General features: G+C 56.3%; 3 protein-coding genes across 7 annotated transcripts; 2 read left to right on the top strand and 1 right to left on the bottom strand.

Annotated features, from left to right (window-relative positions):
• Positions 1-112: 112 nt before the first annotated feature.
• Positions 113-4,257, top strand: CCDC103 (coiled-coil domain containing 103). Of its 4 annotated transcripts, none has more exons than XM_047708735.1 (4): positions 113-235; positions 1,194-1,345; positions 1,766-1,898; positions 2,805-4,257. In XM_047708735.1, the coding sequence occupies exons 2-4, from the start codon at positions 1,203-1,205 to the stop codon at positions 3,255-3,257; spliced, it is 729 nt and encodes a 242-aa protein (XP_047564691.1). In that variant the 5' UTR covers positions 113-235; positions 1,194-1,202; the 3' UTR covers positions 3,258-4,257. The 4 variants fall into 4 exon arrangements, with proteins under 4 accessions (XP_047564691.1, XP_047564693.1, XP_047564690.1 ...); XM_047708737.1 differs by having other exon boundaries at positions 116-151; XM_047708734.1 differs by having other exon boundaries at positions 132-367.
• An 11-nt stretch (positions 4,258-4,268) lies between these two features.
• FAM187A (family with sequence similarity 187 member A) lies at positions 4,269-6,208 on the top strand. The gene has a single exon (XM_047708732.1). The coding sequence runs from the start codon at positions 4,273-4,275 to the stop codon at positions 5,512-5,514; it is 1,242 nt and encodes a 413-aa protein (XP_047564688.1). The 5' UTR covers positions 4,269-4,272; the 3' UTR covers positions 5,515-6,208.
• An 11-nt stretch (positions 6,209-6,219) lies between these two features.
• GFAP (glial fibrillary acidic protein) lies at positions 6,220-15,592 on the bottom strand. 2 transcript variants are annotated; one of them, XM_047708730.1, is made up of 10 exons: positions 15,120-15,592; positions 14,144-14,204; positions 13,847-13,942; positions 12,970-13,131; positions 11,475-11,600; positions 11,069-11,289; positions 10,463-10,506; positions 9,984-10,103; positions 8,659-8,744; positions 6,220-7,786 (listed from the first exon to the last, which is right to left on the bottom strand). In XM_047708730.1, the coding sequence occupies exons 1-10, from the start codon at positions 15,578-15,580 to the stop codon at positions 7,745-7,747; spliced, it is 1,419 nt and encodes a 472-aa protein (XP_047564686.1). In that variant the 5' UTR covers positions 15,581-15,592; the 3' UTR covers positions 6,220-7,744. The 2 variants fall into 2 exon arrangements, with proteins under 2 accessions (XP_047564686.1, XP_047564687.1); XM_047708731.1 differs by lacking the exon at positions 9,984-10,103.
• Positions 15,593-22,369: the final 6,777 nt, after the last annotated feature.

The raw sequence follows: 22,369 nt of genomic DNA, 5'->3' as shown, positions 1-22,369 counted from the left end.
CAAAAAGACCGAGGCCTTAGGAGACAAGAATCTGGTCAGGCGCTTCGGAGCCACCCTGGAAGGGGGGGGGGCCCTCGGGACGATCACGTGGTCAGGCTGTTTGAGCAGTTGCTGAGCAACCACAACTGCTGGGCGTGGTCTCCGCTGAGCTGTGCGGTTCTCGTCTAAGTATTCCTAAAGAAAGCAAGGAAACCTAGGCCTGAGGTCCTGGGGTGAAGTGCTGGGGGGCGGAAGGGTTAGTTGTTCTCTCTCTTCAATCTGGGGAGGGCTCAGAACTGGACAGGAGTCGGGACACCTGAGTTCAGTTCCTGGCCTGCCGCTCCCCTTTCTCGGTGTTCGTTCACCGACGCCGGGGTGGAGGGAAAAGGTATGGGGTTGGTCGCAGACCTCCTGCTTCCGTGCCCTACGGCTGGCCACAAACTCTAGCTCAGCGCGCCAAAAGTCCGAGGTTCAGGGAGGTCTCACAGGAAGTAAATGCCAGAGCCATCACTAGCACTTGTATAGATGATTTCCCTGTAGAACGGATCAATCAGCCTCACATACGCAGAGGGCGCAGAAGTACAGTGGCCGAACTAAAGAGGTTGCTCAAGAACCTACAGACCTGTGATCCAGACCTGGTCTGGACGGAGGGATTTGGGAACGGAGATCCCTAAACCCCTTCCACTGCCACTTTTGCTTGACTTCTTATTCAGTCATTGCATCTGGTTTGGGTGAAAAGTATCTTTCCCCATTGAAAACACTGATGGGTGAAATTTTATTCCTGGGCTCAGGAGTATACTTCACAATAGTTCTTCTTTTGTGGGAGGTCCTCTGTCACTTGGTATGGAGTGAGCCCATATGGAAGAGTGAAGGGACTGAATACTGAATTCTGAGATCCAAATGTGTCCTCAGCAGAAGCACCAAAATTAAAATACTTCTGGAGGCAGAGAACAAAATTAAGACAGGGCTCCAAACTGAAAGTCAGAACTCTGTATTCTATTTTCAGTGGCAAATCTTAAGCAAGTCCTCACTGTGCAACAAACTCAGCTCCTGTCTGTAAAGTAGAGGACTAGATTGTTTTAACACCCTCCAAGATAAGTAGAAAGTTATCCAGAGCACTTTGGGGTCATTCTGTAGGCTGGCAAAGAATACAGACACATCCTCCTCCCCCGATATTGATCTTCCACTGATGTCCATTCCCTTTGCCTTTCTAGAGACAAGCCATGGAAAGGAATGACATCATTGACTTCAAGGCTTTGGAGAAAGAGCTACAGGCTGCACTCACTGCTGATGAGAAATACAAACGGGAGAATGCTGCCAAGTTACGGGCCGTGGAACAGAGGGTGGCTTCCTATGAGGAGTTCAGGTTGGCGTAATGCAATTTTTTTTTTTTTCCAGCTTAATGCAGTTTTTCTCAGACCCTCCTGTTTTGGTGAACTGTAGTGGATAAGAGCATGTGCTTGGAAGTCAGATAATTTTGGGCTCAGTCCTGGCCCTACCTGTGTGGTCTCATGCAAGTTGTTTAACCTCTCTGAGCCTCTATTCCTCATCTGTAAAAGAGAATGATTATTGTTACAGTTGAATAAATTGTTACATGTAAGATGTTGAGCACAGTGTCTGGCACCGTGGGAGGCGCTCAAAATGGTCAGCCATTGATGCCGTTGCTGTTGCTGTCCTATTGGCTTGCTGGAAGTTTCACCTCTAACATGCAAAGTGCAGCCACCTCACAGCCACGCCCACTTCATAGCATGAAGTCTATCCTCCGATCTCTTTCCTTTGCCCACAGGGGGATTGTCCTTGCATCACATCTGAAGCCACTGGAGCGGAAGGACAAGATAGGAGGGAAGAGGACTGTGGCCTGGAACTGTCATGCTACTCAGAGAGAGACCTCTCAGGATGAGGCCACTGAAATCTCCCAGGTAGGGGAGGCCCAGCCTCCTCCGCCCAGTAGGATCCTCTGTCCTAAACCTCCAATCCTGTTTTCTTACAACACAGACTTCTTCCTTCTTTCTCATGTTAAACCAACAGAGGCAGGTTTCTGCCTCCCATCCGAGAGAGAAAAGCAACCAGCAGATGGTGAGGGTGAGTTAAACTGGGCAGAACGAGTCAGAAAAATGGGCTAGGCTGGTCTTCTTCACTCAGTCTTTGGCTTGCACTCTCGGATCAGATCTAAGGTGCTCTGCCCCCACGTTATATGGTATATAGTGTAATCCTCTGTGTCAGTGTTGGGAGAGAGGCCCAGCCCACCAGACTTTTTAAAAAAGATTTATTTGTTTCTTTGACGGACAGAGATCACAAGTAGGCGGCGGGGGTGGGGGGGGGGGTGGGGGGGGTGGAGCAGGCTCCCTGCTGAGCAGAGAGCCTGGTGCGGGGCTAGATCCCGGGACCCTGAGATCATGACCTGAGCCGAAAGCAAAGGCTTAACGCACTGAGCCAGCCAGGCGCCCTGCCTGTCAGATTTTTAACACTCACCTTGAATTCCTTTTTCTCTTTCTGAGACTTCCAACCATCCCCTGTGCCCTGCTCAGAGTAAAGCCTGACTTACTCTCACAGAGCAGGACTGTGTTCACGTTCATCAGTGGAAAATCCTGGTGCAACTGAGAGTCTCAAATTGTGGCCTGGGTTCCTTGGGGCCCCCTCCCTCCTTGTCCCTTCCCAGTTCCCTGATCTGGAAACCAGGCCCACAGGGACCACATCCTACCCAGGGCTCAGAGAGCAACACTACAGCTAAGACAAAAACCCACAGGCTCCCCTCACTGTCACTCTCTCACTGCCGCAGAGCAGCTGGAAGAGCTTGGGACTTTCTTTCCTTCCTTGTGATCCAGGAGAAAACACTTTTCCAGCCTGAGACCTCCGCAGAGTTCTACCGTGATTGGCGGCGGCACTTGCGGAGCGGGCCAGAGCGCTATGAGGCCCTGCTGCAGCTCGGAGGTCCAAAGCTGGGTCACCTCTTCCAGACGGACGTGGGGTTTGGACTTCTAGGGGAGCTGCTGGTGGCACTGGCTGATCAGGTGAGGCCAGCCGACCGGTTGGTGGTGCTAGGGATCCTGCACAGCCTGGCCGGCACTGGGCGCTTCGCCCTGAACCTGAGCCTGCTGAGCCCCGCGGAGAGAGAGAGCTGCAGAGACCTGTTTCAGAAGCTGCAGGCCACGAGTGCTCCCGGGCCCACAGAGGAGGGGCTCAGCCAGAAGGAGCGGGGTCTGGAGGAGCAGCCTGGCGAGCCCCAGGAGGAGGAGAGGCTCCTGCAGGAGATGCTAGCGTTGTACCAGGTGGATTGACAGGGCCAGTTACCTGCAGAGGCCCCCAGTGACCACTGGAGGAATTTTTTGTTTCTTGTCCTGGGGGCTGCGCAGGACTGTAATGAGTGCCCACCCCTAATTCCCTTCTCAACTTGGAATTTACAGAGGATATGCAGGAATTGAATCTTCCCCACTTCTCCAGCCACCTTGGTGGCTCAGTATTCTGATCTATGTAGAGCAGCACAATGGTCAAGGGCCCAAGAACTTGAAAGAGGTTTGCTTCCCACCCTTAGAGTCTGCCAAGCCTCTAGCCTGCAGCCCTGAGAGATGAGTATGTGCCCAACCAAATGCTGGCTATACCAGTTAAATCCTCTACTTAAAAAGAAAAGAAAAGAAAATCATTAATCTTCTGTGGTAAACAAATACTGATCTCCATAGCTCTTAACAAGAATACCCCAAATCAATGAATGGACATTTAATCAGCAAATAATCAAATGCTACTCATCAAGGTCCAGTATTTTCCTTGGGGGCTGAATTCCTATGTAGGCTGGGCCTGGGAAAGCCCCAAGCCATCAGCTTGGGTCAGGCCAGCCTCCCAGGCTTCAGATGGCCAGACGTGCAGGCAGGCGAGTCTTCTTCAACTCCTGGATTACCCAAAAGGAAGACCTTTCCACCAAGCAGGCAGGCAGGGCCTAAAGCAGGAAGGCAAGAGATTTGCCTGTTCTAGCACCTGTGCCCTTGCTCCTCATTCCGGTTTCCCCTGACCCATTCTTGGGTGAGTGCCAGTGTTCTAGAAAGGGGAGAGAGAGCCAGGTTCTAGAATGGTCTTTCCCTCAAGATCGCATCTAGAACACGAGAAGGGCATCTTGTACATCAGCTGGGAATAAACTTGCCTTGCCTTTGGCCGCTTCCCCAGCAGATTCTTACTCCTCTCCTGGCTGCTCAGTCCTTTCTCCTAGAGACTACCGGCTTCTGGCAGGGATTTCTAGAAACCCCGTAGGCCTTGAGTGCTTTGGTTTTGCCCCGCCCCCTCTGACTTTTGCCTCTTGTGGGCATGAACCTCGCCCACACCACTGTGCTCCTGTGGGTGTGGGGGAGCCTCCAGGCCTTCGAAATTGTGGAGCAGGAGAATATTTTCCAGCGGACCCCCTGCCCAGCCTTTCTGATGTTTGACAACGCAGCCTACCTGGCAGACATGAGCTTCGAGCTTCCCTGCCGCTGCAAGCCTGAGGAGGTGTCCACCGTGGTCTGGTACTATCAGAAGCACCTGGGCAGCGACCACACCAGAGTGCTCACGGACTTCGACGGGCGGGTGCTGACGGAGGAGTCCCAGGTGCGCGCGGGCAGCGACATGCTGGTTCGCTTCAGCATCCGCATGTTCAGCCTCCTGGTTTTCCGGGCGCAGCCCGAGGACTCGGGCTTGTATTTTTGTGGCACCCGCAAGGGGGACTACTTTTATGCCTACGACGTGGACGTCCAAAGCGGGGAGGACATGGTGGCCACCTTCAAGGACCAGGGCCAGGAGCCCTTCGCAGACGAGCACCACGGGAAACTGCACATCTTCACCACCTTCTGGGAGTGGACCCCGTGCGACCGCTGTGGGGTGCGAGGGGAGCAGTGGCGGATTGGCCTGTGCTACCTGCAGAGCCCAGGTCTGTCTCCGCGCTACCGCAGGACCCTGCCCGACGTGGTGTCCTGTGGCTCACAGGCGGTGCCCGAGAAGCTTCGGGCCCAGGCCAGGGAGCACACGCCCGAGCTCCTGGTGCAGAGCTGCGTGGTGCCCTGCGAGAAGAAGGAGATTCGTGAGGGCTTGGTGGCCATCCTCAGCTACGTGTCCAAGGTGGGCAGCCGGCCCTGGCTGCCTCAGGTGCCCATCCAGTTCCACCAGCAGAGGCTGGGCCAAGGACTCATTATCTCCTGCCCCGGGGCCCGGCCAGAGCACGCCGTGGCCTGGGACAAGGACCGCCAGTACTTCTACCGCACGCAGTACCTGCGAGGTGTCAACCGGTCCATGCGGGTGTTCATCGACCACGGCAACCACCTCCACATCCGCTTCACCCAGCTCAGTGACCGGGGCATCTACTACTGCTGGAGGCAGGGCGTGAGGGTCGCCGGCTTGCGGCTGGGTGTCACAGCCCGAGGCCAGAACCGGGCCTCATTCTCAGACCCTGAGACTCGCTCCGCCGTGCAGCTCACCCTGATAGGCTACTTGGTCATCACGGCTGTCTTTGTCACCATTCACCTCTGTCGCTGCTGCTGTTACTTATCTCGCTGTTGGCCCAACTACTCCCCCTAGGTCCCCTCCTCTTCCCGGGCTTGGAAGACCAGTTGTGCTCAGATGTGTTTGTTAAGTGATCCCGGATGCCTCTGGCTGAGCTGTGCGGCAAGGGTGTGTGTGTGTGTGTGTGTGTGTGTAAATATGTTAGTTACAACCTGCTCCTGGCAGGTGGAGAAGCCCGAGGCAGACGAGAGATGGGGGACGGAGGCCAGTACAGAAGGAGCCAGAACGTGTCTCTTCCAACTTCATGCTCAGAGAAGGAAGAAGTAAAGCTGATATTTATGAAATGGTCTTTTTGATGTTGGAACAGTGTTTGGGGTGCTTTTATTTTCTGTCTTGGAGGATTGCCAAGTGGTTGCTGGTTGAATTGGGGGCAGCAGGGAGAGGAAGAGGGAGTGGGGGAGCCTAGAATATGTCCTCGTCTCTGGAATGGCGGGCTTGGGAATAAAAGTAAAGACCAGAACAGGGAAAATGGGTGAGAAAAGGTGAAGTCAAAGTCAGGGCTTTCCCCAGAGCTGGGAGGTGAGTGAGAAGAGGGGCCGAGTGGAGGGCACTGGGGTGCCATGTGGAGCAGGGTTGGAGTTGGGATCTGTCCGATGGCTGCCACTGGGGGGTTTGGGTTCCCAAGATGATCAGCAGTAAGCAAGTTGAGTCTTGTCCAAGGCTACCTCCTGCCCTCTCCCCAGCCCCAGCCTCTCCTGAACAGATCAGTGTCCACTCTGGTGAAGGCCACGGCAATTGTCTTTATTTACCCTAGTGAGTAAAGGCTGCGGTAGTGCCCTGAAGGTTAGCAGCAGTGGGTGGCAGGAGGGAGAGAGGGGGAAAGGGCACCAGGACTCAGAAAGAGGGAGGGACTCTCATTTCTCTGGCTTTAGAGGGGTGAGGGGGACCCTGGAGTGGACCCTTTCAGCCTACTTCTGGGCACAGATAGTCCTGGGCACAGATAGTGCCTGTCCCCCACGGTCTTTCCACGGAAAAGCAGAGCACAAACCAGAGCCTTCACTCTGCTCGTGCCTCCACTTCCCGAATGGTAAAATAGAGTGCTACCTACAATACGAGGGTACATTTTGTATTTGAGTAGGAGGGGAACCACAAGGGCCCTTGGTTAGGGAAAAGCAGCAGGTCATCGTAGGGTGGAGAATGTCACATGTATGGCGGTGGCTTCACCTAGCCGTGTTTGCTGGGGTCTCGAGGCAGCAGCTACAGTGGCTCTGAGGCCTGGATGGAGGGGTTATGCAGCAAGGAAGGGGCCTTTAGAAACGGGACAAAGCGTGTCCTGGGGACAGCAGCCCCTCTGTCCTGTTTTAGCAACTTCAAGAGGATGAGTCACTTCCTTGGCTCCCAAGACCCACAGGCCAGGGGCACCTGATTGCCCATAACCCCCAGCTCTGATGTCCGGCGTCCTCCCAGCTGCTTCCTCCACCATCTCCACCTGCCTCCCCTCCAACCTTATGGAGGGAGGACTCCTGGGCTTGACCTCTCTCTGTATCCAACCTAGGGGCCAGGCAGCCCCCATCTACTCCTTCCCAGCACCCCTTCCCTCTCCACTTACACTATAGATCCCCCAAGTGCTGAGAACCACACTCCCGACACGCCCGTGGCATGCCCACAGTGTGCCCCCATGTCAGCTCAGTGGGACTGAGACACTTGAATCGACACTCAGGAGGCCCCTTGGGGATCCGGGCAGGCCAGGCATTCTGTCTAGGGACTACTCCCAAGTGGCAGGATGTCACCGCCCACTCTCAGACTGTTCAGGGTCAGTCTAGAAGAAGAAACCTCTGGCCAGGTCTATCTTGCCTATGGGGAGTTCCCCTTCCTGTCTCAAAGTCTCTGTTGTCCTCCAGCAGCCCTAGGAAACTTGAAGGCCCACTTCCCAGTTACCCCCAGGGACCTCCGGCTCTGGCAACAGTTGCCATGACAATGGAGATTAGGGATGTGGAGAGCGATTTATGGGGTCCCAGGCCCTCCCCAACTTCTCCCAGTTCTAACCCCAGCTGCTGGCCACGCCCCTCCAGGCTGCACCTTTGGGTTGGGTGCCTCGTTAGCTGGAGTTACTGGGTGTAGGTAGGTGCTGTCTGCAGGTCTAGTACCCACAGAGTCTAGGGCAGCAAGCTGGTGTAGAGGTGGAGGGATGAGGGGAGCAGTCGGGGCGGGTGGGAACTCGGGTCTGGGGAACTCCACTATCAGAGGAGGTGGCAACAATCCCATCTGCTCAGGCCCACTGTGGGGCCACCAGCTGGGTCCTGCCTCACATCGCGTCCTTGTGCTCCTGCTTGGACTCCTTAATGACCTGCAGGGGACAAAAAAACACACAGCATACTAGTCAGGAGCTCACACAGACACCAGGCCCACCTCTGCTAGGTCTTGTGACCTTGGAGAAATCCCCAGACTTCCTGGGTCTTTTTTTTTTTTTTTTTAATGAGAGTAACCAGGACTCCTGCCTCGAAGCCGCCAGGAAATGAGGTAACACTAGTGAGCCTTTAGCACCCTGCCCAGCACGTGGCGAGCTGATGTAAGTTTGGCTAGGACTGTCGTGGGTGTGACGGGGAGGGCTTATGTCAAATCCCCCCACTTCTTTTTTTTTTTTTTAAAGATTTTATTTATTTATTTGACAGAGAGAAATCACAAGTAAGCAGAGAGGCAGGCAGAGAGAGAGGAGGAAGCAGGCTCCTCACTGAGCAGAAAGCCCGATGTGGGGCTCGAACCCAGGACCTGGGATCATGACCTGAGCCGAAGGCAGCAGCTCAACCCACTGAGCCACCCAGGCGCCCAAATCCCCCCACTTCTTATTCCTCCTGTTGGTTCCTTTTATCAAGCCAGAAATTGAAAGTTGGGAGTGAAAGCTACTAACGTTAATTTTCTTTCTCTCTCTCCCCAGGCCTGGTGCTGGGGGAGCCTGCGGGCTTTCAGAGAGAAAGTCCGAATCAGGACTCCAGCCGGTGGCCTCCACACCCAGGCTCCCTGGATCCGCCAGTGGACGGGATAGGGAACTGAATTACATCCAGGGTCCTTCCCCTCTTCCAGAGCCTCCCTGGAAGCTCTTCCGAGTGACTGAGAACCTTCTGTGTGCCAGTTTAGGCTTTCTTCCAAAGCCTGCCCTCAAAAATTCCTGGAGGCAGCCCAAGCTTGCCAGGGCCAGAATTTCAGGTCTTCTCCCCTTACCTCTCCGTCCCGCATCTCCACAGTCTTTACCACGATGTTCCTCTTGAGGTGGCCTTCTGACACGGACTTGGTGTCCAGGCTGGTTTCTGCAGGCACGGAGACAGGAGAGGTCTCCTATTGGCTCCTGAGCCACCAAACATCCTCCCCCCACCCAGATTCCCCATGAAACCCACAGTGATGGGGACTGAAAGTCTATCCAACTAGGCAGAGAGGGCCTAGACCCCCAAATCCCCATGGTGCTAGACAAGAGCTGATCGCTCCATCTAGTGCTTTGCCCATTTTCCTGGTCTGGCTGCATTTCCGTCCCTCTGCAAGCTCTCATCTGCCCCCTGGCCTTCTGACACCCCAGCGCTGGGCTAAGGAAGGAGCACATGGGCTTTGAAATCAGGCAGGCCAGAGCTTAAGTCTTAGCTCAGCCATAGGCTATAGGCAAGTTAATCTACCTGTCCCAGTCTCGGTTTCCTATCTGCAAAATGGGGATGATGGAGTCTACTTCTCTATGTGGGAGCAAAGAGTCAGTTCACTGAGATCATACATGTTAAGTGCCTAGCACATATTAGTGTCCAATACATGTGGGTCCCTTTCCTGTTCCCCTGTCCTTCCTTCCCTCCTCTCTGCCACTTCTCTGGGCCCTACTGACCCTTTACTGTTTGGCACTTGGCACTTGGCAGTATTCCCTCCTCCTGCTCTGCCTGATTAAACTTCTGATCCTGAACTTGGCCCCTAAGCCATGTATAGCTTCTTCAATTTCTAGAGCAGAAGTAGGGTTTTTTTTTTCCCCTTTAGATAAGAATCATCTGAAGGCCACATCCAAGTAGGAAGTAATTTAGCTCCCTGGTGCCCCCGAGAGAAAAATGTAACATGTCACACTCACTAATATTTAAAATTAAGAGCAGGGAGCATAAAACTTTATTCACTGCAAGAGCAGCGGTCCAGGGGGAAATAATCCTGTGGGCTGAATCAGCACTGAGCTGAGCCGTGGAGCCTCGGGGACAGAAGAATTGAGCAGAGAACCCAGCCACCAGGCACGGCAAGACCCCAGGGGCCCTCCCAGAGATGGGAAGAGGTGAGGCAGAGGCTGGCACCCACCCAGAGGCCCCAGAGCTTCTCCTCCGAGCACCAGAGGACATACCACTTTGAACGGCTGCCAGCTTGGCTAGTTTAGCCTACATTTACCCTGTGCCACATTCTGGGCTGTGCACTGAGGTCACTGGGGAAATGACACAAGCTTGGCCCTTTAGGGAAACTTGGGAGGAAGGAGCCCAGGAGGGCGGGGAAAACGAGAAAAGCACCGTGTCTGAGAGTCTGAGGGGCAGGCTGCTAACCGAGAGCCGGCGGGGCTCCATTTACAATCTGGTGAGCCTGTATTGGTATAACTTGTATTGTGAGGCTTTTGAGATGTCTTGTGACCTGGTGACTTTCCCCTTCTTTGGTGCTTTTGCCCCCTGCAGTGACAAGCAGTTAAAAAAAAACAAAAACAAAAACATAAAACACTCGGATGGGAAGAGCCTGCTCAGGGATCTGCAGACAGGGCAGAGGCTGAGACCTTCGCCCAGTTCTGCTGTAGGAGGGGGTGCAGGGGTAGGGAATGGGGCGCAGGACAGGAGCAGCCACAAGCCCCACCTGGAATGCCCTGGGCTGCTGTGTTCTGGCTGGAAGTTCTGCGGTGAATTACGAAGATCCCAAGGAGACCCCTGGACTGGACCTCTTTGCCCTGGTCCTTAGCCCCAGGCCAGAGTAGCAGCCCACCTGGGGGAGAGGGCAGGAATCCAACCCCTTGCCCACAAGGCCCTGCTCTACTGACCTCGGATCTGCAGGTTGGAGAAGGTCTGCACGGGAATGGTGATGCTGCAAGACAGCAAAGGCAGAAGAGTGACCACGCTGCCCAGGGACATCCCTGGAGCTAGGCCCTGGTCCGGGGTTAGCATGACAGCCTCAAGGCCCATCTCCTGGCTTTCTCCAGCCGCCAACATGCTCCTTGGGGCTGCAGGAGTCTGCAAGGGTCTTGGGTGTTCGCTATGGGGAAAGTCTCTATTTGAAAGAGTGGAGGCCTGGAGGTTGGCAGGGGGAGGAGGAAGTGGGGGGAAAAGTTCCAAGACCAAAAGAGACGGGTCGGGGAAAAGAAGTCTTCATTGGGAGGGTGGGGAGTGAGCCTCTTAGTTTGGGGGGTGACCCAAGTCCTCACCCTGTGGCCTCGTCAACATTGCTTGACTCGAATCCATTTCTTGACCATTTATTGGCTACCTACTGTGTGTTAGGCAAGCATCGTGCTGAGCACTGAGATAGGAGGGGGCAGGACACAGGCGGATTATGACAGTCCCTAAAGGGAGAAAGGAGACTCCAGGGAGGGACAGCATGGAGGACGCTGCAGGGCCATGGGGTGGGGGGTGGGTGGGGCTTTGCAGCTCACCGGTTCTCCTCGCCCTCCAGCAGCTTCCTGTACGTGGCAATCTCTATGTCCAGGGCCAGCTTGATGTTTAGCAAGTCCTGGTACTCCTGCAGATGGCGGGCCATCTCGTCTTTGAGGCTCTGCCCCTCCTCCTCCAGCCGGGTCAGCGCCTCCTGGTAACTTGCTGCCTCCCGTGCGTGGCGCTCCTCCTGCTCCCTCATCTGCCTCTCCAGGGACTCGTTCTGTAGGGTGGAGTGGACAGGTGCCTCAGCTCGGGGTCACACTGCCCGTCCTGGCCCATCCCCAGTCTCCCCGCTGCCCCCCAAGTAAGTTTTCAGAGCCCCCGCCCTCAGTCCCGGTCCTGTCCCTGGCTTGCGGGGTGCACCTGGGTCCCCTCTGCCCCGCTGGTGGCCCTGCCGGTGCTCACCGTGCCCCGTAAGGACTCCAGGTCACAGGTCAGGGCCTGTAGCTGGCGACGGTAGTCGTTGGCCTCGTGCTTGGCCTGGCGGAGCAGCTCGGCGTTGCGGGCAGCAGCGTCGTTCAGGTCGGCAAACTAGAGGGGAGAGGGTCCTACGCTGAGGGGCGGCTAGGCCCCACGTCGCGGGAGCTGTGTGGGCCAGTGGGTCTCTGGGAATTCAGGGAGATGGGCAGGACCCCAGGCTTGGTGTCCAGGTCTCCCCAGGCCTGGGACCCCTGGGCAGAAGGCACAGGAGGCCCCTGCCACGTCTCTAGCACCTAGCACAGTGCCTGGGTAGGGAATGAAGGACCAAATGATGTTTGCCGAAGAACCCAGACCCAGAATCCCCTGCACTATCCAGGAGCCTGAACCCTGGCCTCTCTCACGGTGGCCGGGGCGTTCTGGTGAGCAGTACCCTGGGTTCTGATCCTTCTCTCTCCCCAGCTTGCAGTGAAGCTCTCGCGGCTCCACCCAGCCTTGACATGCTTGGAGCCATCGCCAGCTTCTGCCACTCACTTTGCCCTGGGCTGGCATCTCTGGGCCTTGCCCTGTGCTTTCTTGCACTCCAAATGCCCCTTCCCTCTTCTTGTTCTTTGGCTGCCAGGCCTGCCTAGCCCCAAGGCCCTCCCTTCTATGATACCCTCCCTGTCCCCCACATTGCATCTGTATAAACTCTGCCCAGCAGTGTTCTCTCTAGACACCGTATTTGGGTGCACATCACGTCCCCCGGGTGGGACAGGTCTCTGGACCCCGGGCAGTGCTGGCACACAGTAGTTGCTCAGTAACCCGGGACACAGACAGCAGAGGCATCAGGAATGCAGGCTCCCAAGAGCAATGGCTGGGGTTAGACATCCGGCTCTACCATTGACGAGCTGTGTGACTTTGGGCAAACTCATTAACCTCTCTGGACTTCAGTTCTCTCATCTGTCAAAGAACAGTACTTTCTTCAGAGTAAGTAAGTAATGCACGTAAAGCACGTAATGCACGTAAAGCTCAAGGCCTGGCACGCAACAATGTTGGCTAAAAATAACAGTAATAGTAACAACAATAATAATAGTAATAAGAAGTACTTATTGGGGGAACGCCTGGTTGGCTCATTCGCTTAAGCATCCAGCTCTTGGTTTCGGCTCAGGTCACGAGCTCAGGGTGGTAAGATCGAGCCCTGCCTGGGGCTCCATGCTCAGTGGGAGTCTGAGACTCTTTCTTCCTCTGTCTCCCTCCCCTTTGGCTCCTCCCCCTGCTCACGCTCTCTGTCTCTAAAATAAATAAAATCCTTAAAAACATAAAAGAAGAGAAATACTTATTGGAAGTAATGGTACCTGTGTGACCCTGGGCAAGCCACCTCATTTCTCTAGTGACAGTCAGTTACCCGGAGAGGATCCTCTCCCAGCTTCCTCCTCCCTTGCTCCCCAGTTCTCTGGTATGGAGCCAGCAGGGCTGCCTATTGGCCCACAGTCAGGGCTACCTTGGACCGGTACCACTCCTCGGCCTCGTGCATGTTGCTGGACGCCATGGCCTCATACTGCGTGCGGATCTCTCGAAGGGCCGCCGTGAGGTCTGGCTTGGCCACATCCAGCTCCACGTGGACCTGCTGCCGGGCCAGCTGCTCCTGGAGCTCCTGCACCTCCTGGCCAGAATGAGAGAAGGGATGGCCAGCTGGGGCCCCAAGCTGCCCCTGGGGTTTCCCCACGGTTTTACGCCCTTGTCTGGCTGCCCCTTGGACACCAACATTGGCTAAGGGAAATGGGGCAGTCCTGGTTAGAGGAAAGGGCATGGCCCAGGCTAGGGGAGCAGAGGGTAGTTTGGGGGCCTCAGTGTCCTCCTCCCAGGTTCAGCCAGGCAGGAGCCCTGAAAGCGTGCCTGTGTTCTTGTGAGTGACCGAGTCCCTGTGGTGTGGGTGTGTCTGTGGGTTCCCAGATTCTACCATACCATGGACTCGGAATCCATAATCTGAAGTCAGAGAGCTCAGTGGTGTCTTTTTAAAATGAATGGCTTTCATTTAAATGAAGACAGGTGGCAGTAGGGGTGATATCAGAGAGATGTGTGACCTCAGCAAGTTCTTTAGCCTGTCTGGGCTTCGATGTCCTCCTCTGTTTCACAGAGGTCATACTGGAAGGGTTCCTATCTCACAAGGCTGTAGTGAAATAAAAAATGGGGCAACAAGGTCTATTATAATTCTTAGTAAGTGGGGTGTGTCTGTGTGAATTTCACCAGGGGCTGAGGGTGCTCTCTTGTCTAGGTCTATCTCCTTCAGTCTCTCTCATTTTCTTTCTCTCTCTCTGAGAATTTCTCAGGCTCAGCCTCTCTGTCTCTATCCATTCCAATCTCTGTGTTGGCCTTACCTCCTCATGGATCTTCCTCAAAAACCGGATTTCCTCCTCTAGAGACTCAATCTTCCTCTCCAGATCCAGGCGCGCTAGGGTGGCTTCATCTGCCTCCTGGAGCAGGGAGGGGCAAAGGCTGCTCTGGCCCAGACTCCTCCTCCCCACTCCTTACCCTTGTCTGATCCCTCCTTCTGTAGCTGGGGAGAGCAGCACATTGCTCTGGAGGGCTGGGCTTGGCGGCTGTTTGTGTGAACTGCCATCAATCATTTACCCCCCACCTCCCCTCCCCTCCCCTCCCTCAGTGCCCCCCCACACCTGTCGATAGGTGGCCAGGTTGTTCTCAGCATCCAGCCTCAGGTTGGTTTCATCTTGGAGCCTGGGGTAGGGGAACACATCCCTGGGTGAGGCTCTTCTGAGGATCTTGGACCCCTCCCTAATCTCCCTGGAGGATGCTGCCAGAGAGACCCCTCCCCCGCCCCCTGCCCAGAGCCAGTGGAATGGCAGGAGCCCTAGCCCGGAGGGTGAGCAGACAAGGGCCTTTGCTTTAGCTCATTACTATCGTGTTTTATCAAGGCCGGTGCACCTGCTCCTGCTCACACCAGAGCTTTCACCAACACACACTCACTGTTGCATGCACAAACACACTCATCCTCCCACCCTTGAGGGCACACACGCGTGCCCTGCCAGCTCAGTAAAACCCGCCGTCCCTGGGATCTCCTCTGACCTTTGGAAACAGTTTTATTAGAATCCCTGCCTCACAGCTCTGCAGGCCAAAGCGGCTTGACCAGGGTCATGAGCTGGTGACAGGCAGCATCACCTGTGTTCCGAGGCCAGGCCTGCCTGCTCTTTCCCTCTCCTCCTCTCCCCTGGAGCCCCGTCCCCCTGGTGCACAGCAATCTTCCCTTCCCATTCCTCCTCTCTACGGACCCACAAGGCCATCAGGCCCCCCAGTGAATGAAATGCGAAGACCCTGCCTGTGGGGTCCCTGCTTGTAGAGTCCCTGACTCTCCCTGCACAGCTCTCCCCACTGTGGAGGTGCTCAGAGTACTCTGGCTCCTTGGCAATCAGACCCCTGAGACTTTGGGCCTCCTCCCTGTCCCTCCCATTATCTCAGGGAGCAAGGACAGCCCTATCCTCCCAGAGCCGGGGAAACAGCGGAGCCAAGTATCATGGAGGCAAAGTCCCCTGCCCAAGATCATGCGGGTCTGCAGGGGCTCCCGCTGGGGCTGGGCTGGGGTGCAGGGGCATCTCCCCTGTTCATGAGGTCCCTCTCCCCGGGCCCCCTCCTCACTTCTGCCTCAGGCTGCCCAGGTCCTGTGCCAGATTGTCTCTCTCGACCTCGAGCCGGGCGCTGCTGGCTGTGAGCTGGTCGAGCCTCAGCCTTAGCTCTCGCAACTCAGCCTGGTAGACGTCGGCCAGCTTGGTGGGCTCCTTGGCCCGCAGCTGGTTCAGCTCTGCGGCCAGCGCCTTGTTCTGCTGTTCCAGGAAGCGCACCTTCTCGATGTAGCTGGCAAAGCGGTCGTTGAGCTCCATCATCTCCGCCCGCTCACTGGCCCGGGTCTCCTTGAAGCCGGTATTGAGAGCCCCGGCCAGGGAGAAGTCCACCCGGGCCGGGAGTGGAAGTGGCATCCTGGCCAGGGAGAGGCGGGTGCCTGGCCCTAGCCGGCGGCCAGAGACCAGGCCTCCCCCTACCACGTCCAAGGAGGAGGCATAGGAGCGGCGAGTGGCCGAGGCGACCCGTCTCCTCTCCATGCTGGCTGGGCTCTGGCCCCTCCTGGGAAGTGAGGGCTTTATGGAGGCATGGGCTGGCCTGGAGCTGCCCAGGCTGCCCAGGCTGCCCCTGGCAACGCCCACTGGCATAGCCTCAGGGGGAGGGGCCGGGCCACAGCTCGGCCATGGGGAGAGCTCGTCTCACCCCACTGAGGTCCCTGTGCCCAGAGGCAGGGCGACCCCAGCCTGGCCACCAACAGAGGTCCTCATGGGCCGTGCCTGGGGCTGGATGCTTGGTCAGCGGCCGCAACCACTGGGCCAGGAGACCCTTTCCCTGGGAAGATGGGCCAAGAAAGGTCTGGATCAGATAAACTCTGAGCTGCTTTCCACCTCTTAGCCCCATCACAGCGCAGCTCCTGCTAAGTGCTGGGAACTTGCAAAGAACAAATGTGTTCCCTCCTCTCAGAAAGCGGCCTGTGCTACAGTTTCCTGCTGAGCCCCATTCCCAGCAGACTGTTGGACTCCTCGGTCCGAACATGGGCATCCAGCATTCCTGCCTGCTCCCCTTCCCGGGAGGTCTAGGGCTGTGGGCTGCAACCGGACACCAGCCCTTTGTCTAGAGGGTCAGTTGAGGCCTCTGTCTAGCAGTTGGGGGGTGGTAATGAAGGGAGGAATAGGGAAGCTTTGAGGGGGCCAGAGCGGTGGGTGCTGCACTCCCTGACCTTTTCCCTGGACCACACATAAGCCCCTGCCTCAGACCCACGGGGCTCCTTCACCCCTTGCCTGGCCGCTCTGCACCCCTGTCTGGAGCCGGCCCTGACAGCCACACAGAAAACACTTACGGATGAGCTGGCTGTCCCTGCTCCCATCTTTGTTCCCGCGTCACCCTGTTTCCCCAGCTACCCCTCACCTCCTTTTCACACTGGAGATTTATCTCCTTTGAGTTTCCACGCTTCAGGCTGAGAGGATGGAAAGCCCTCTGGGATCGGGTCAGTTTGGGAACTCGGGAGCCACTGGGTCAACACTAGGAGCCCAGGGCCGACGTCCTGTAGCCTGACCCTTCAGATCTGTCCTCCCTTGTGTTCTGATCCTATTGGGGGCCAGAGCCTCCCCCAGGCCCCTCACCTCTCTGTGCCCTTGGACTTCTGGGAAGCCATCCTCTCCCCGCCCCACCCCCCGCCCATGCCTGGGCCTCTGATCCCTTCTCCTGGACACTTGCTGAATAGAGCTTTGTTTTCCACCACTGGTCAGGGCGCCACACGGAGAGGACAGCCCCCGGGGGGCTGCGCTGTTTTTAATCCCAAGATGCCAGGCTATTAGGCAGAGTACAGCCCAAGCCCCCAGCTCAAAGAGCTTCTCGGAAGCCTCCGAGGGGGCCGGGGTGCAGTGGGGAGCAGGCTCTGTGCCCACCCCCCACCATTGTGTCTGTGCCAAGGTGAGTCATTCAGTGGACACAAGAGAAAGGCCCATGGGGGCGGCCAGCTGGGCACTGCCAGGTCTCCAGCTCTGCAGACAAGGCCTGGCTGCTTGCCCCTCCCCAGCTCCCAGAGCCAGCTCACACCCCTGAGCTCCTACCCCACGCTGGGGAGACGCGCTCCATTTGGGCATGTTATGGGCTGCCTGCCGAGGTTTTCCCTGGTGAATCCCAGCACAGAGAGGGAAGGTGAGGGTCTCTAAGTCTTCAGCCACAGCTGACCCTGGACAGTAACATGGGGAAGGGACCCTTGGGGATGGGGTATCCCATGACTTTTGATCCTGCTATGGGTAGAGGAGCTGGGAAAGTCATGGGGCATTAAAAGAAGAAAAAGATGGGACAAACCCTCATCCCAAGTGTCTCTGTGACTAAGAGTGGCTGTCCATCTAGCTCATTGGGCAAGTCACAGTGTACAGCCTTCTCTCTTTGTTCCAGTGAAATGTAGTTACAGAGAGTGCAAAGAAGTCTTGGGGAAGGGGGGAGATGGAACGAGAGCAGGAAAGGCTTGTCAGTGAGGCTCAGTGACGGGTTCCTGTGTGGTGTGTGACCCAGGTTTATTCCAGCAGCGGCAGCAGCAGAGAGAGGCCCCTCCCTGGACCTGTGTCACCCAGGCTTCCTGGCTCCGCCCTCAACCTCCATCTGACCCTAGACCCATTCCCCACACTCAGCCCTTAACTATCCACAGATGTCCACGCAAGAACTAGAGAGGTAGATATGGCCGTGGTTGTTTGCCAAACTTTCATTATTTTGCATGACACATTCGTGGTAGAAAAATCAGAAAATACAGATAAGCAAAATGAAAAAATTTAATTAGCCATGATTTCACCACCTGGGGATAAACACAACCAGATTTCCCCCCACATATATAAATTCATTTTTTTTTACAAGTGGGCTCATGCTGTACAAATTATTTTGTAATTTGTTTTTTTTCACTCAGCAATATGTTGTGAACATCTTTCCATATCAATAAATATTTATCCACATCATCATTTTAACAGCTGCATGGTTTTCCACTGTATGCGTTAATTTACCCAAGCCCTACTGTTAGACACACAGTTGTCTGCACCCCTCCCTCCACTCCCACTCCTACCCCCTGCTGCGCCTCCCTCCCTCCCTCTCTGGTTCCGTTCTAGATCCCACTATGCTGCACCATTGCCCCAGGCAGACGCAGCTCCCAGCCTCTGACTACTCCCGTCCTCCTGGTGGCTCAGGCCCCTTATGTGGCTTCTCCTCTCCTGGTTCCCTAATCGGAGGGCCTCAACGTCCCAAGCCCCAACCAATCCCTAGACTGACTTCTGCACAGACCACAGAAAGCTGCCTGCCTTGGAGAGAGGATGCCCAGATGTCTCTCGGCGGGACCTTCAGCCAAGCCACAACCCAGCTCAAGCTGAGAGGGAGACGAGATGGTCTCCTGCCTTCACGCCCCTCCCCTGCGTGGGGAGAATCCGCCAGGATGTCCTGCTGCCTCTTGGGACAGATCAGTACCGCAAGGGGCCTCAAAGCACCCGCGAGGGTGCCCTGCGTTTTCTAAATTGCCAGCCTTAGATTCAAGCCACTAGACTGCTGCCCACTGGCTCCCCTAGGGCCCCCACCCCGTTCCGGTGCCTGGCACAGCATGGTGGTCCTCATGCGAGGGCAGGAGGAAGAGAAGTTGGGAGTCTCGAAGGGGCGGACTCCTTGGCTACTACTGAGTCCACCCCTCCCACACGAGCCCCCTCCCTGAGGAAGGGAACCAGGCCCTGCTGGCCACTAGATGGCAGTGTCCGAGCGGCAGCGGGGTCCTGCAGTGGGGAGGGAGCGGGTCTCAAAGCCGCAAGCCGGCTTTCCAAAACCCAGATTTCTATCACCCAGAAGGATCATTCCCTTGTACTCTCTAGCGTTGCTTCTGACTACTATGACAGCGCCCTCTAGAGGAGAGCGAGGTCACGGCCATTCAGCTGCTCCATGATCTTGGACGACTTAAGGAACTTCTCAGAGTCTCCATTTTCACACCTGTAAAATGGGGACTCACAACACTTACTTCCAAGGTAGCGGGGAAGATAAATTCAGGGAAAGCTGGACACAGAAGTTGCTCGACAAATCACAGCTTGCATTTAACAACACCTACCCGATGCTTTACTTATTTCTGTGTCAGCGACGGGGCAGGCCTGGAGGGACAGGGGCTGGGCCGGTCCCTGGGCACTGCCATGTCTTGTTGACCCCGCTGGGGGTGGACAGGGACACCATATAGGTATCTCCCCAGCACCGTTACTTGGGAGTGTGGACAGGACACAGGTGGCAGCAGCCAAGGGAGAGAGGGTGGGAGGTGGCCCCATTTGCGCCCAGATCACAAGTTGCCCGTGGCTTTGGGTCTGCCAGGGACCACACATGGGTCATCTCTACCTGCCCTGGAAGAGACTGAGAGTAGAGGCTGTCTCCCAGCCTGCTTTCTCACCTCCCTGACTTCCCTTGGGGCTCTGTCCCTCCATCCTTGCCGTTCCCCAGCCATAGACTTGAGGCCCACAGTTCCATCAGTTTGAGAAGCTCTTGATGTGTTATCATGTCCCGTGGGAGGGGGTCTCTCCTGTCCCTCAGCCTGAGGCTTCCCCAGGAGAAGGGCCCCATGGATAGGAGCTTCCAGATGTTAGGACCTATGACCTCCCATCAGAATGGAGTCTCCCTAAGGATAGGGTCTGTCAGGACACCCTCTCTGCTGTGGGGGCTCCCTGATGTGAGCACCCATGGTTCACTGTCGGATGGAAGCTCCTCGAGGGCAGGGGCTTTCCCCCTCTCAGCCTGGAGAAGGGCTGCCTCAGGCCAGGGTCTGTCCCCTCTCCTATCATCTGTCAGCCTGTGCCGAGCCAGCTCTGCTGGTGAGAAGTACCCAGTTCCTGTGGCTGTTGAAGGGTTCCTAGATGAACCCCCCTCCCAATACTCCTTCCCCTGCCTCCTTCCTGGCCTCGGTCAGCACGTTGTTGGAGGCATCAGTTTGCTCACCTTGCACACCAAGGCGGCAGGCTGCTGTGCTTGAGTTAATAAGTGCGGGTCCTTTCTCTCCAATCCCCCTCTTCCCACCCTCCTGGGCGCCCCAGCCTACCCCCACTTTCCAGCCTCTAACCCTGAGACCTGCTTTTTAATTGCTTTCCTTGATCTGTTCTGCTCTCTGCTCCCCTCTGTCTCCTTGCCTGACTGCATCCCTCTGGGAGGGTGAGAAGCGGGGGCCCAGATGTGTCCCTGGTGGGAGGAGAGGGCTGGCGGGCAACCCGTTATTTCCAATCCAGTGGTCCTCCAAATGGACAGGATGAGCCAGGCAACAGGATGGAAGGGCTGTAGGCGGGCTCAGGGGAACACTTTGGGAGGGCTGGAAAACACAGCCATGGTCTCTAGACCCCTCGGGGTGACTCTGGTTCCTTTCTCCCCCCAACAGCCTCCATTCCAAGCCCTCTGAGATCCCTCTTCACGAAAGAACCATGGGGGTTGGGGGAGACAACCACAAACTAGATTCTGTCTGGGAGCCAGGATCCCCCAAACTTAACTAAAAGCCAGAGGGGCATTCCTGGGAAAACCCAGAGACAGTCAAACAGGGATGTGAGAGGGAGGACTCCTGAGTTAGTAGTTGCCAAAGGCTCCCCATGTGGTGACAGAGTCCCCTGTGGGGGTGGGTGGCAGAGCTGATGGCTGGGGGTGGGAGGACCCAGGAGGGAGAGCCCAGTCCCCCCCACCTTGACAGGTCCCAATACCAAAGGAGGTTTGGGCTTACCCTCAGGTGACAGGGACAGGTGCTCCCCTGACTCCCTGCAGGGAGGGACAGTGTCTTGTTCTCTGTGTCTGCTGCTTCTGGCACTGAGTCTGGTTCTCTGAACTGGGCAGGACTTTGGACTCCAGAGTGGCTCTGTGCAGAGCCCCAAGGTAGGAGAAGGCCAGCAAAGCAGGACGAGGGGTCTGTCGTGTCTGGGGGATCCACCGATGGCCGCGACTCAGGGATGACTCTCTTTATGTAAGAACAATCCAATCTCAGAGCCTCGTTGCCTCCCATGGAGGTCAGCTGGGAGCTGGCTGTCAGCTCGCTACCCCCCTGCCCAGCCCCTGCCAGCTCCCTGTGAGGCTGAGACCAGCCAGGCTGCCCCCTGGCCAGCAGGACGCCATGCGGCGAGCACTCTCCACCCGACCTCCTGTGACTGAGGGCAGGAGCCTCACGTCCTTAACTCCACTGGCAGAGTCTTTGTACATTTAATGGGTCACCCGAGAGCACATTTTCCACCAAGGAGCCACGAATGTTTGCCAAGCCAATGGCCGGGTGCAGAACATCCTTGTCAAGAGTGACCCCTTCCACTGGCAAGCTGGCCCCAGCCTCGGAGAAATCTGCCTCGTGCCGCGGACCCCGTCGTGTGAAGCTTGCCCTTCTGGCCCTTGTTACCAGCTGCCTTGTCCTGCGCCCGCTGCCTCGGCGCTTGCAGGGGTGACGGTGACCATCAGATGAGATAATATATGTGAGCGCCCCGGGAAACGGGCAAGTTATTCAATTTGAATCCAGCCAGCGCTCGGCGAGGCCTCCCAAGGTCAAGGCACCACGCCAGGCCGCTGGGGGCTACAGATAGGAGGCTGTGGCGGCTTCTGTGGGAATCACGGAGCACCAAGGGGGAAAAAAACTCATTAAGACTAATTGCAGAGGCGGGAACGCCAGGCGCACGGAAAGAAATGATGCCTGCTCGCTTCTAAAGGGAAGCAGTTCAGTGTCATGTGAAGAACCAGACCCTGGTCTGAATCCTGGCACGGCTGCTTGCTGTCTAACCCTGGGCGCGTTCTGTGAACCTTCTGGAATCTGTCCTCATTATACCTCTTAGGTTGCAAAGTTTTGTGTGCTGCCTGCAGCCGGGAGGGACCCAGTGCTCCTCTTGTGGGTTCTTCTCTCTCCTCCTCCAAAAATGGAGGCAAAACTGAATGGGGCGGGGCTCACCAGGTAGAGGGGACCGCTGCTTCCCCAGCACAGCGAGGACTCATTTGAAATTAGCAGCGTTATTTACACACGGCTCGCAATGTGCTAAATACCTTGAACATGTTTGTTTTCCCGAGCAAGTTAAACACAGACTCCTATCATCCTGTTTACACTATTCATTCACTCAGCCCGCCGCATCTTCCTAGAGAGACGGAGGTAAACTTGGGTGGAACCCTCACCATTGGAACAGGTGCAGAGGAAAGCCACGAACTGAACCAGGGTGGGAATGGGGCTTCTAGGGCCGTGGGAGGAAGACTGAACGGGGTTCCTACGGTCAGGGCTTAGCCTAGGGCCTCGCCTGAGGTCTGGGGCCCCTAAACACTGTCTCTGACAGCAGAACTCTCTGCAACTTATGCCCGACTGCAGATGGATGGAGCAGGCC

This window comes from Lutra lutra, chromosome 16 (assembly GCF_902655055.1).
Source record: "Lutra lutra chromosome 16, mLutLut1.2, whole genome shotgun sequence".
Taxonomy (NCBI): domain Eukaryota; kingdom Metazoa; phylum Chordata; class Mammalia; order Carnivora; family Mustelidae; genus Lutra; species Lutra lutra.
The sequence above is the reverse complement of the archived record's forward strand: the minus strand, read 5'-3'. Positions and strand labels throughout refer to the sequence as shown.

What these genes read in the sequence shown, in the direction of transcription:
- FAM187A (XM_047708732.1), top strand. Translation starts at nt 4,273, where the DNA reads ATGAACCTCGCCCACACCACTGTGCTCCTGTGGGTGTGGGGGAGCCTC.
- CCDC103 (XM_047708735.1), top strand. Translation starts at nt 1,203, where the DNA reads ATGGAAAGGAATGACATCATTGACTTCAAGGCTTTGGAGAAAGAGCTA. An exon ending in GCTTCCTATGAGGAGTTCAG is followed by an intron (nt 1,346 to 1,765) that starts GTTGGCGTAATG and finishes CTTTGCCCACAG; the next exon opens with GGGGATTGTCCTTGCATCAC. An exon ending in AGGCCACTGAAATCTCCCAG is followed by an intron (nt 1,899 to 2,804) that starts GTAGGGGAGGCC and finishes CTTGTGATCCAG; the next exon opens with GAGAAAACACTTTTCCAGCC.
- GFAP (XM_047708730.1), bottom strand. Translation starts at nt 15,580, where the DNA reads ATGGAGAGGAGACGGGTCGCCTCGGCCACTCGCCGCTCCTATGCCTCC. An exon ending in AGGAGTGGTACCGGTCCAAG is followed by an intron (nt 11,601 to 12,969) that starts GTAGCCCTGACT and finishes TCTCCCCTCTAG; the next exon opens with TTTGCCGACCTGAACGACGC. An exon ending in TGGAGCCCCGCCGGCTCTCG is followed by an intron (nt 8,745 to 9,983) that starts GTTAGCAGCCTG and finishes CCGTGCCTGCAG; the next exon opens with AAACCAGCCTGGACACCAAG.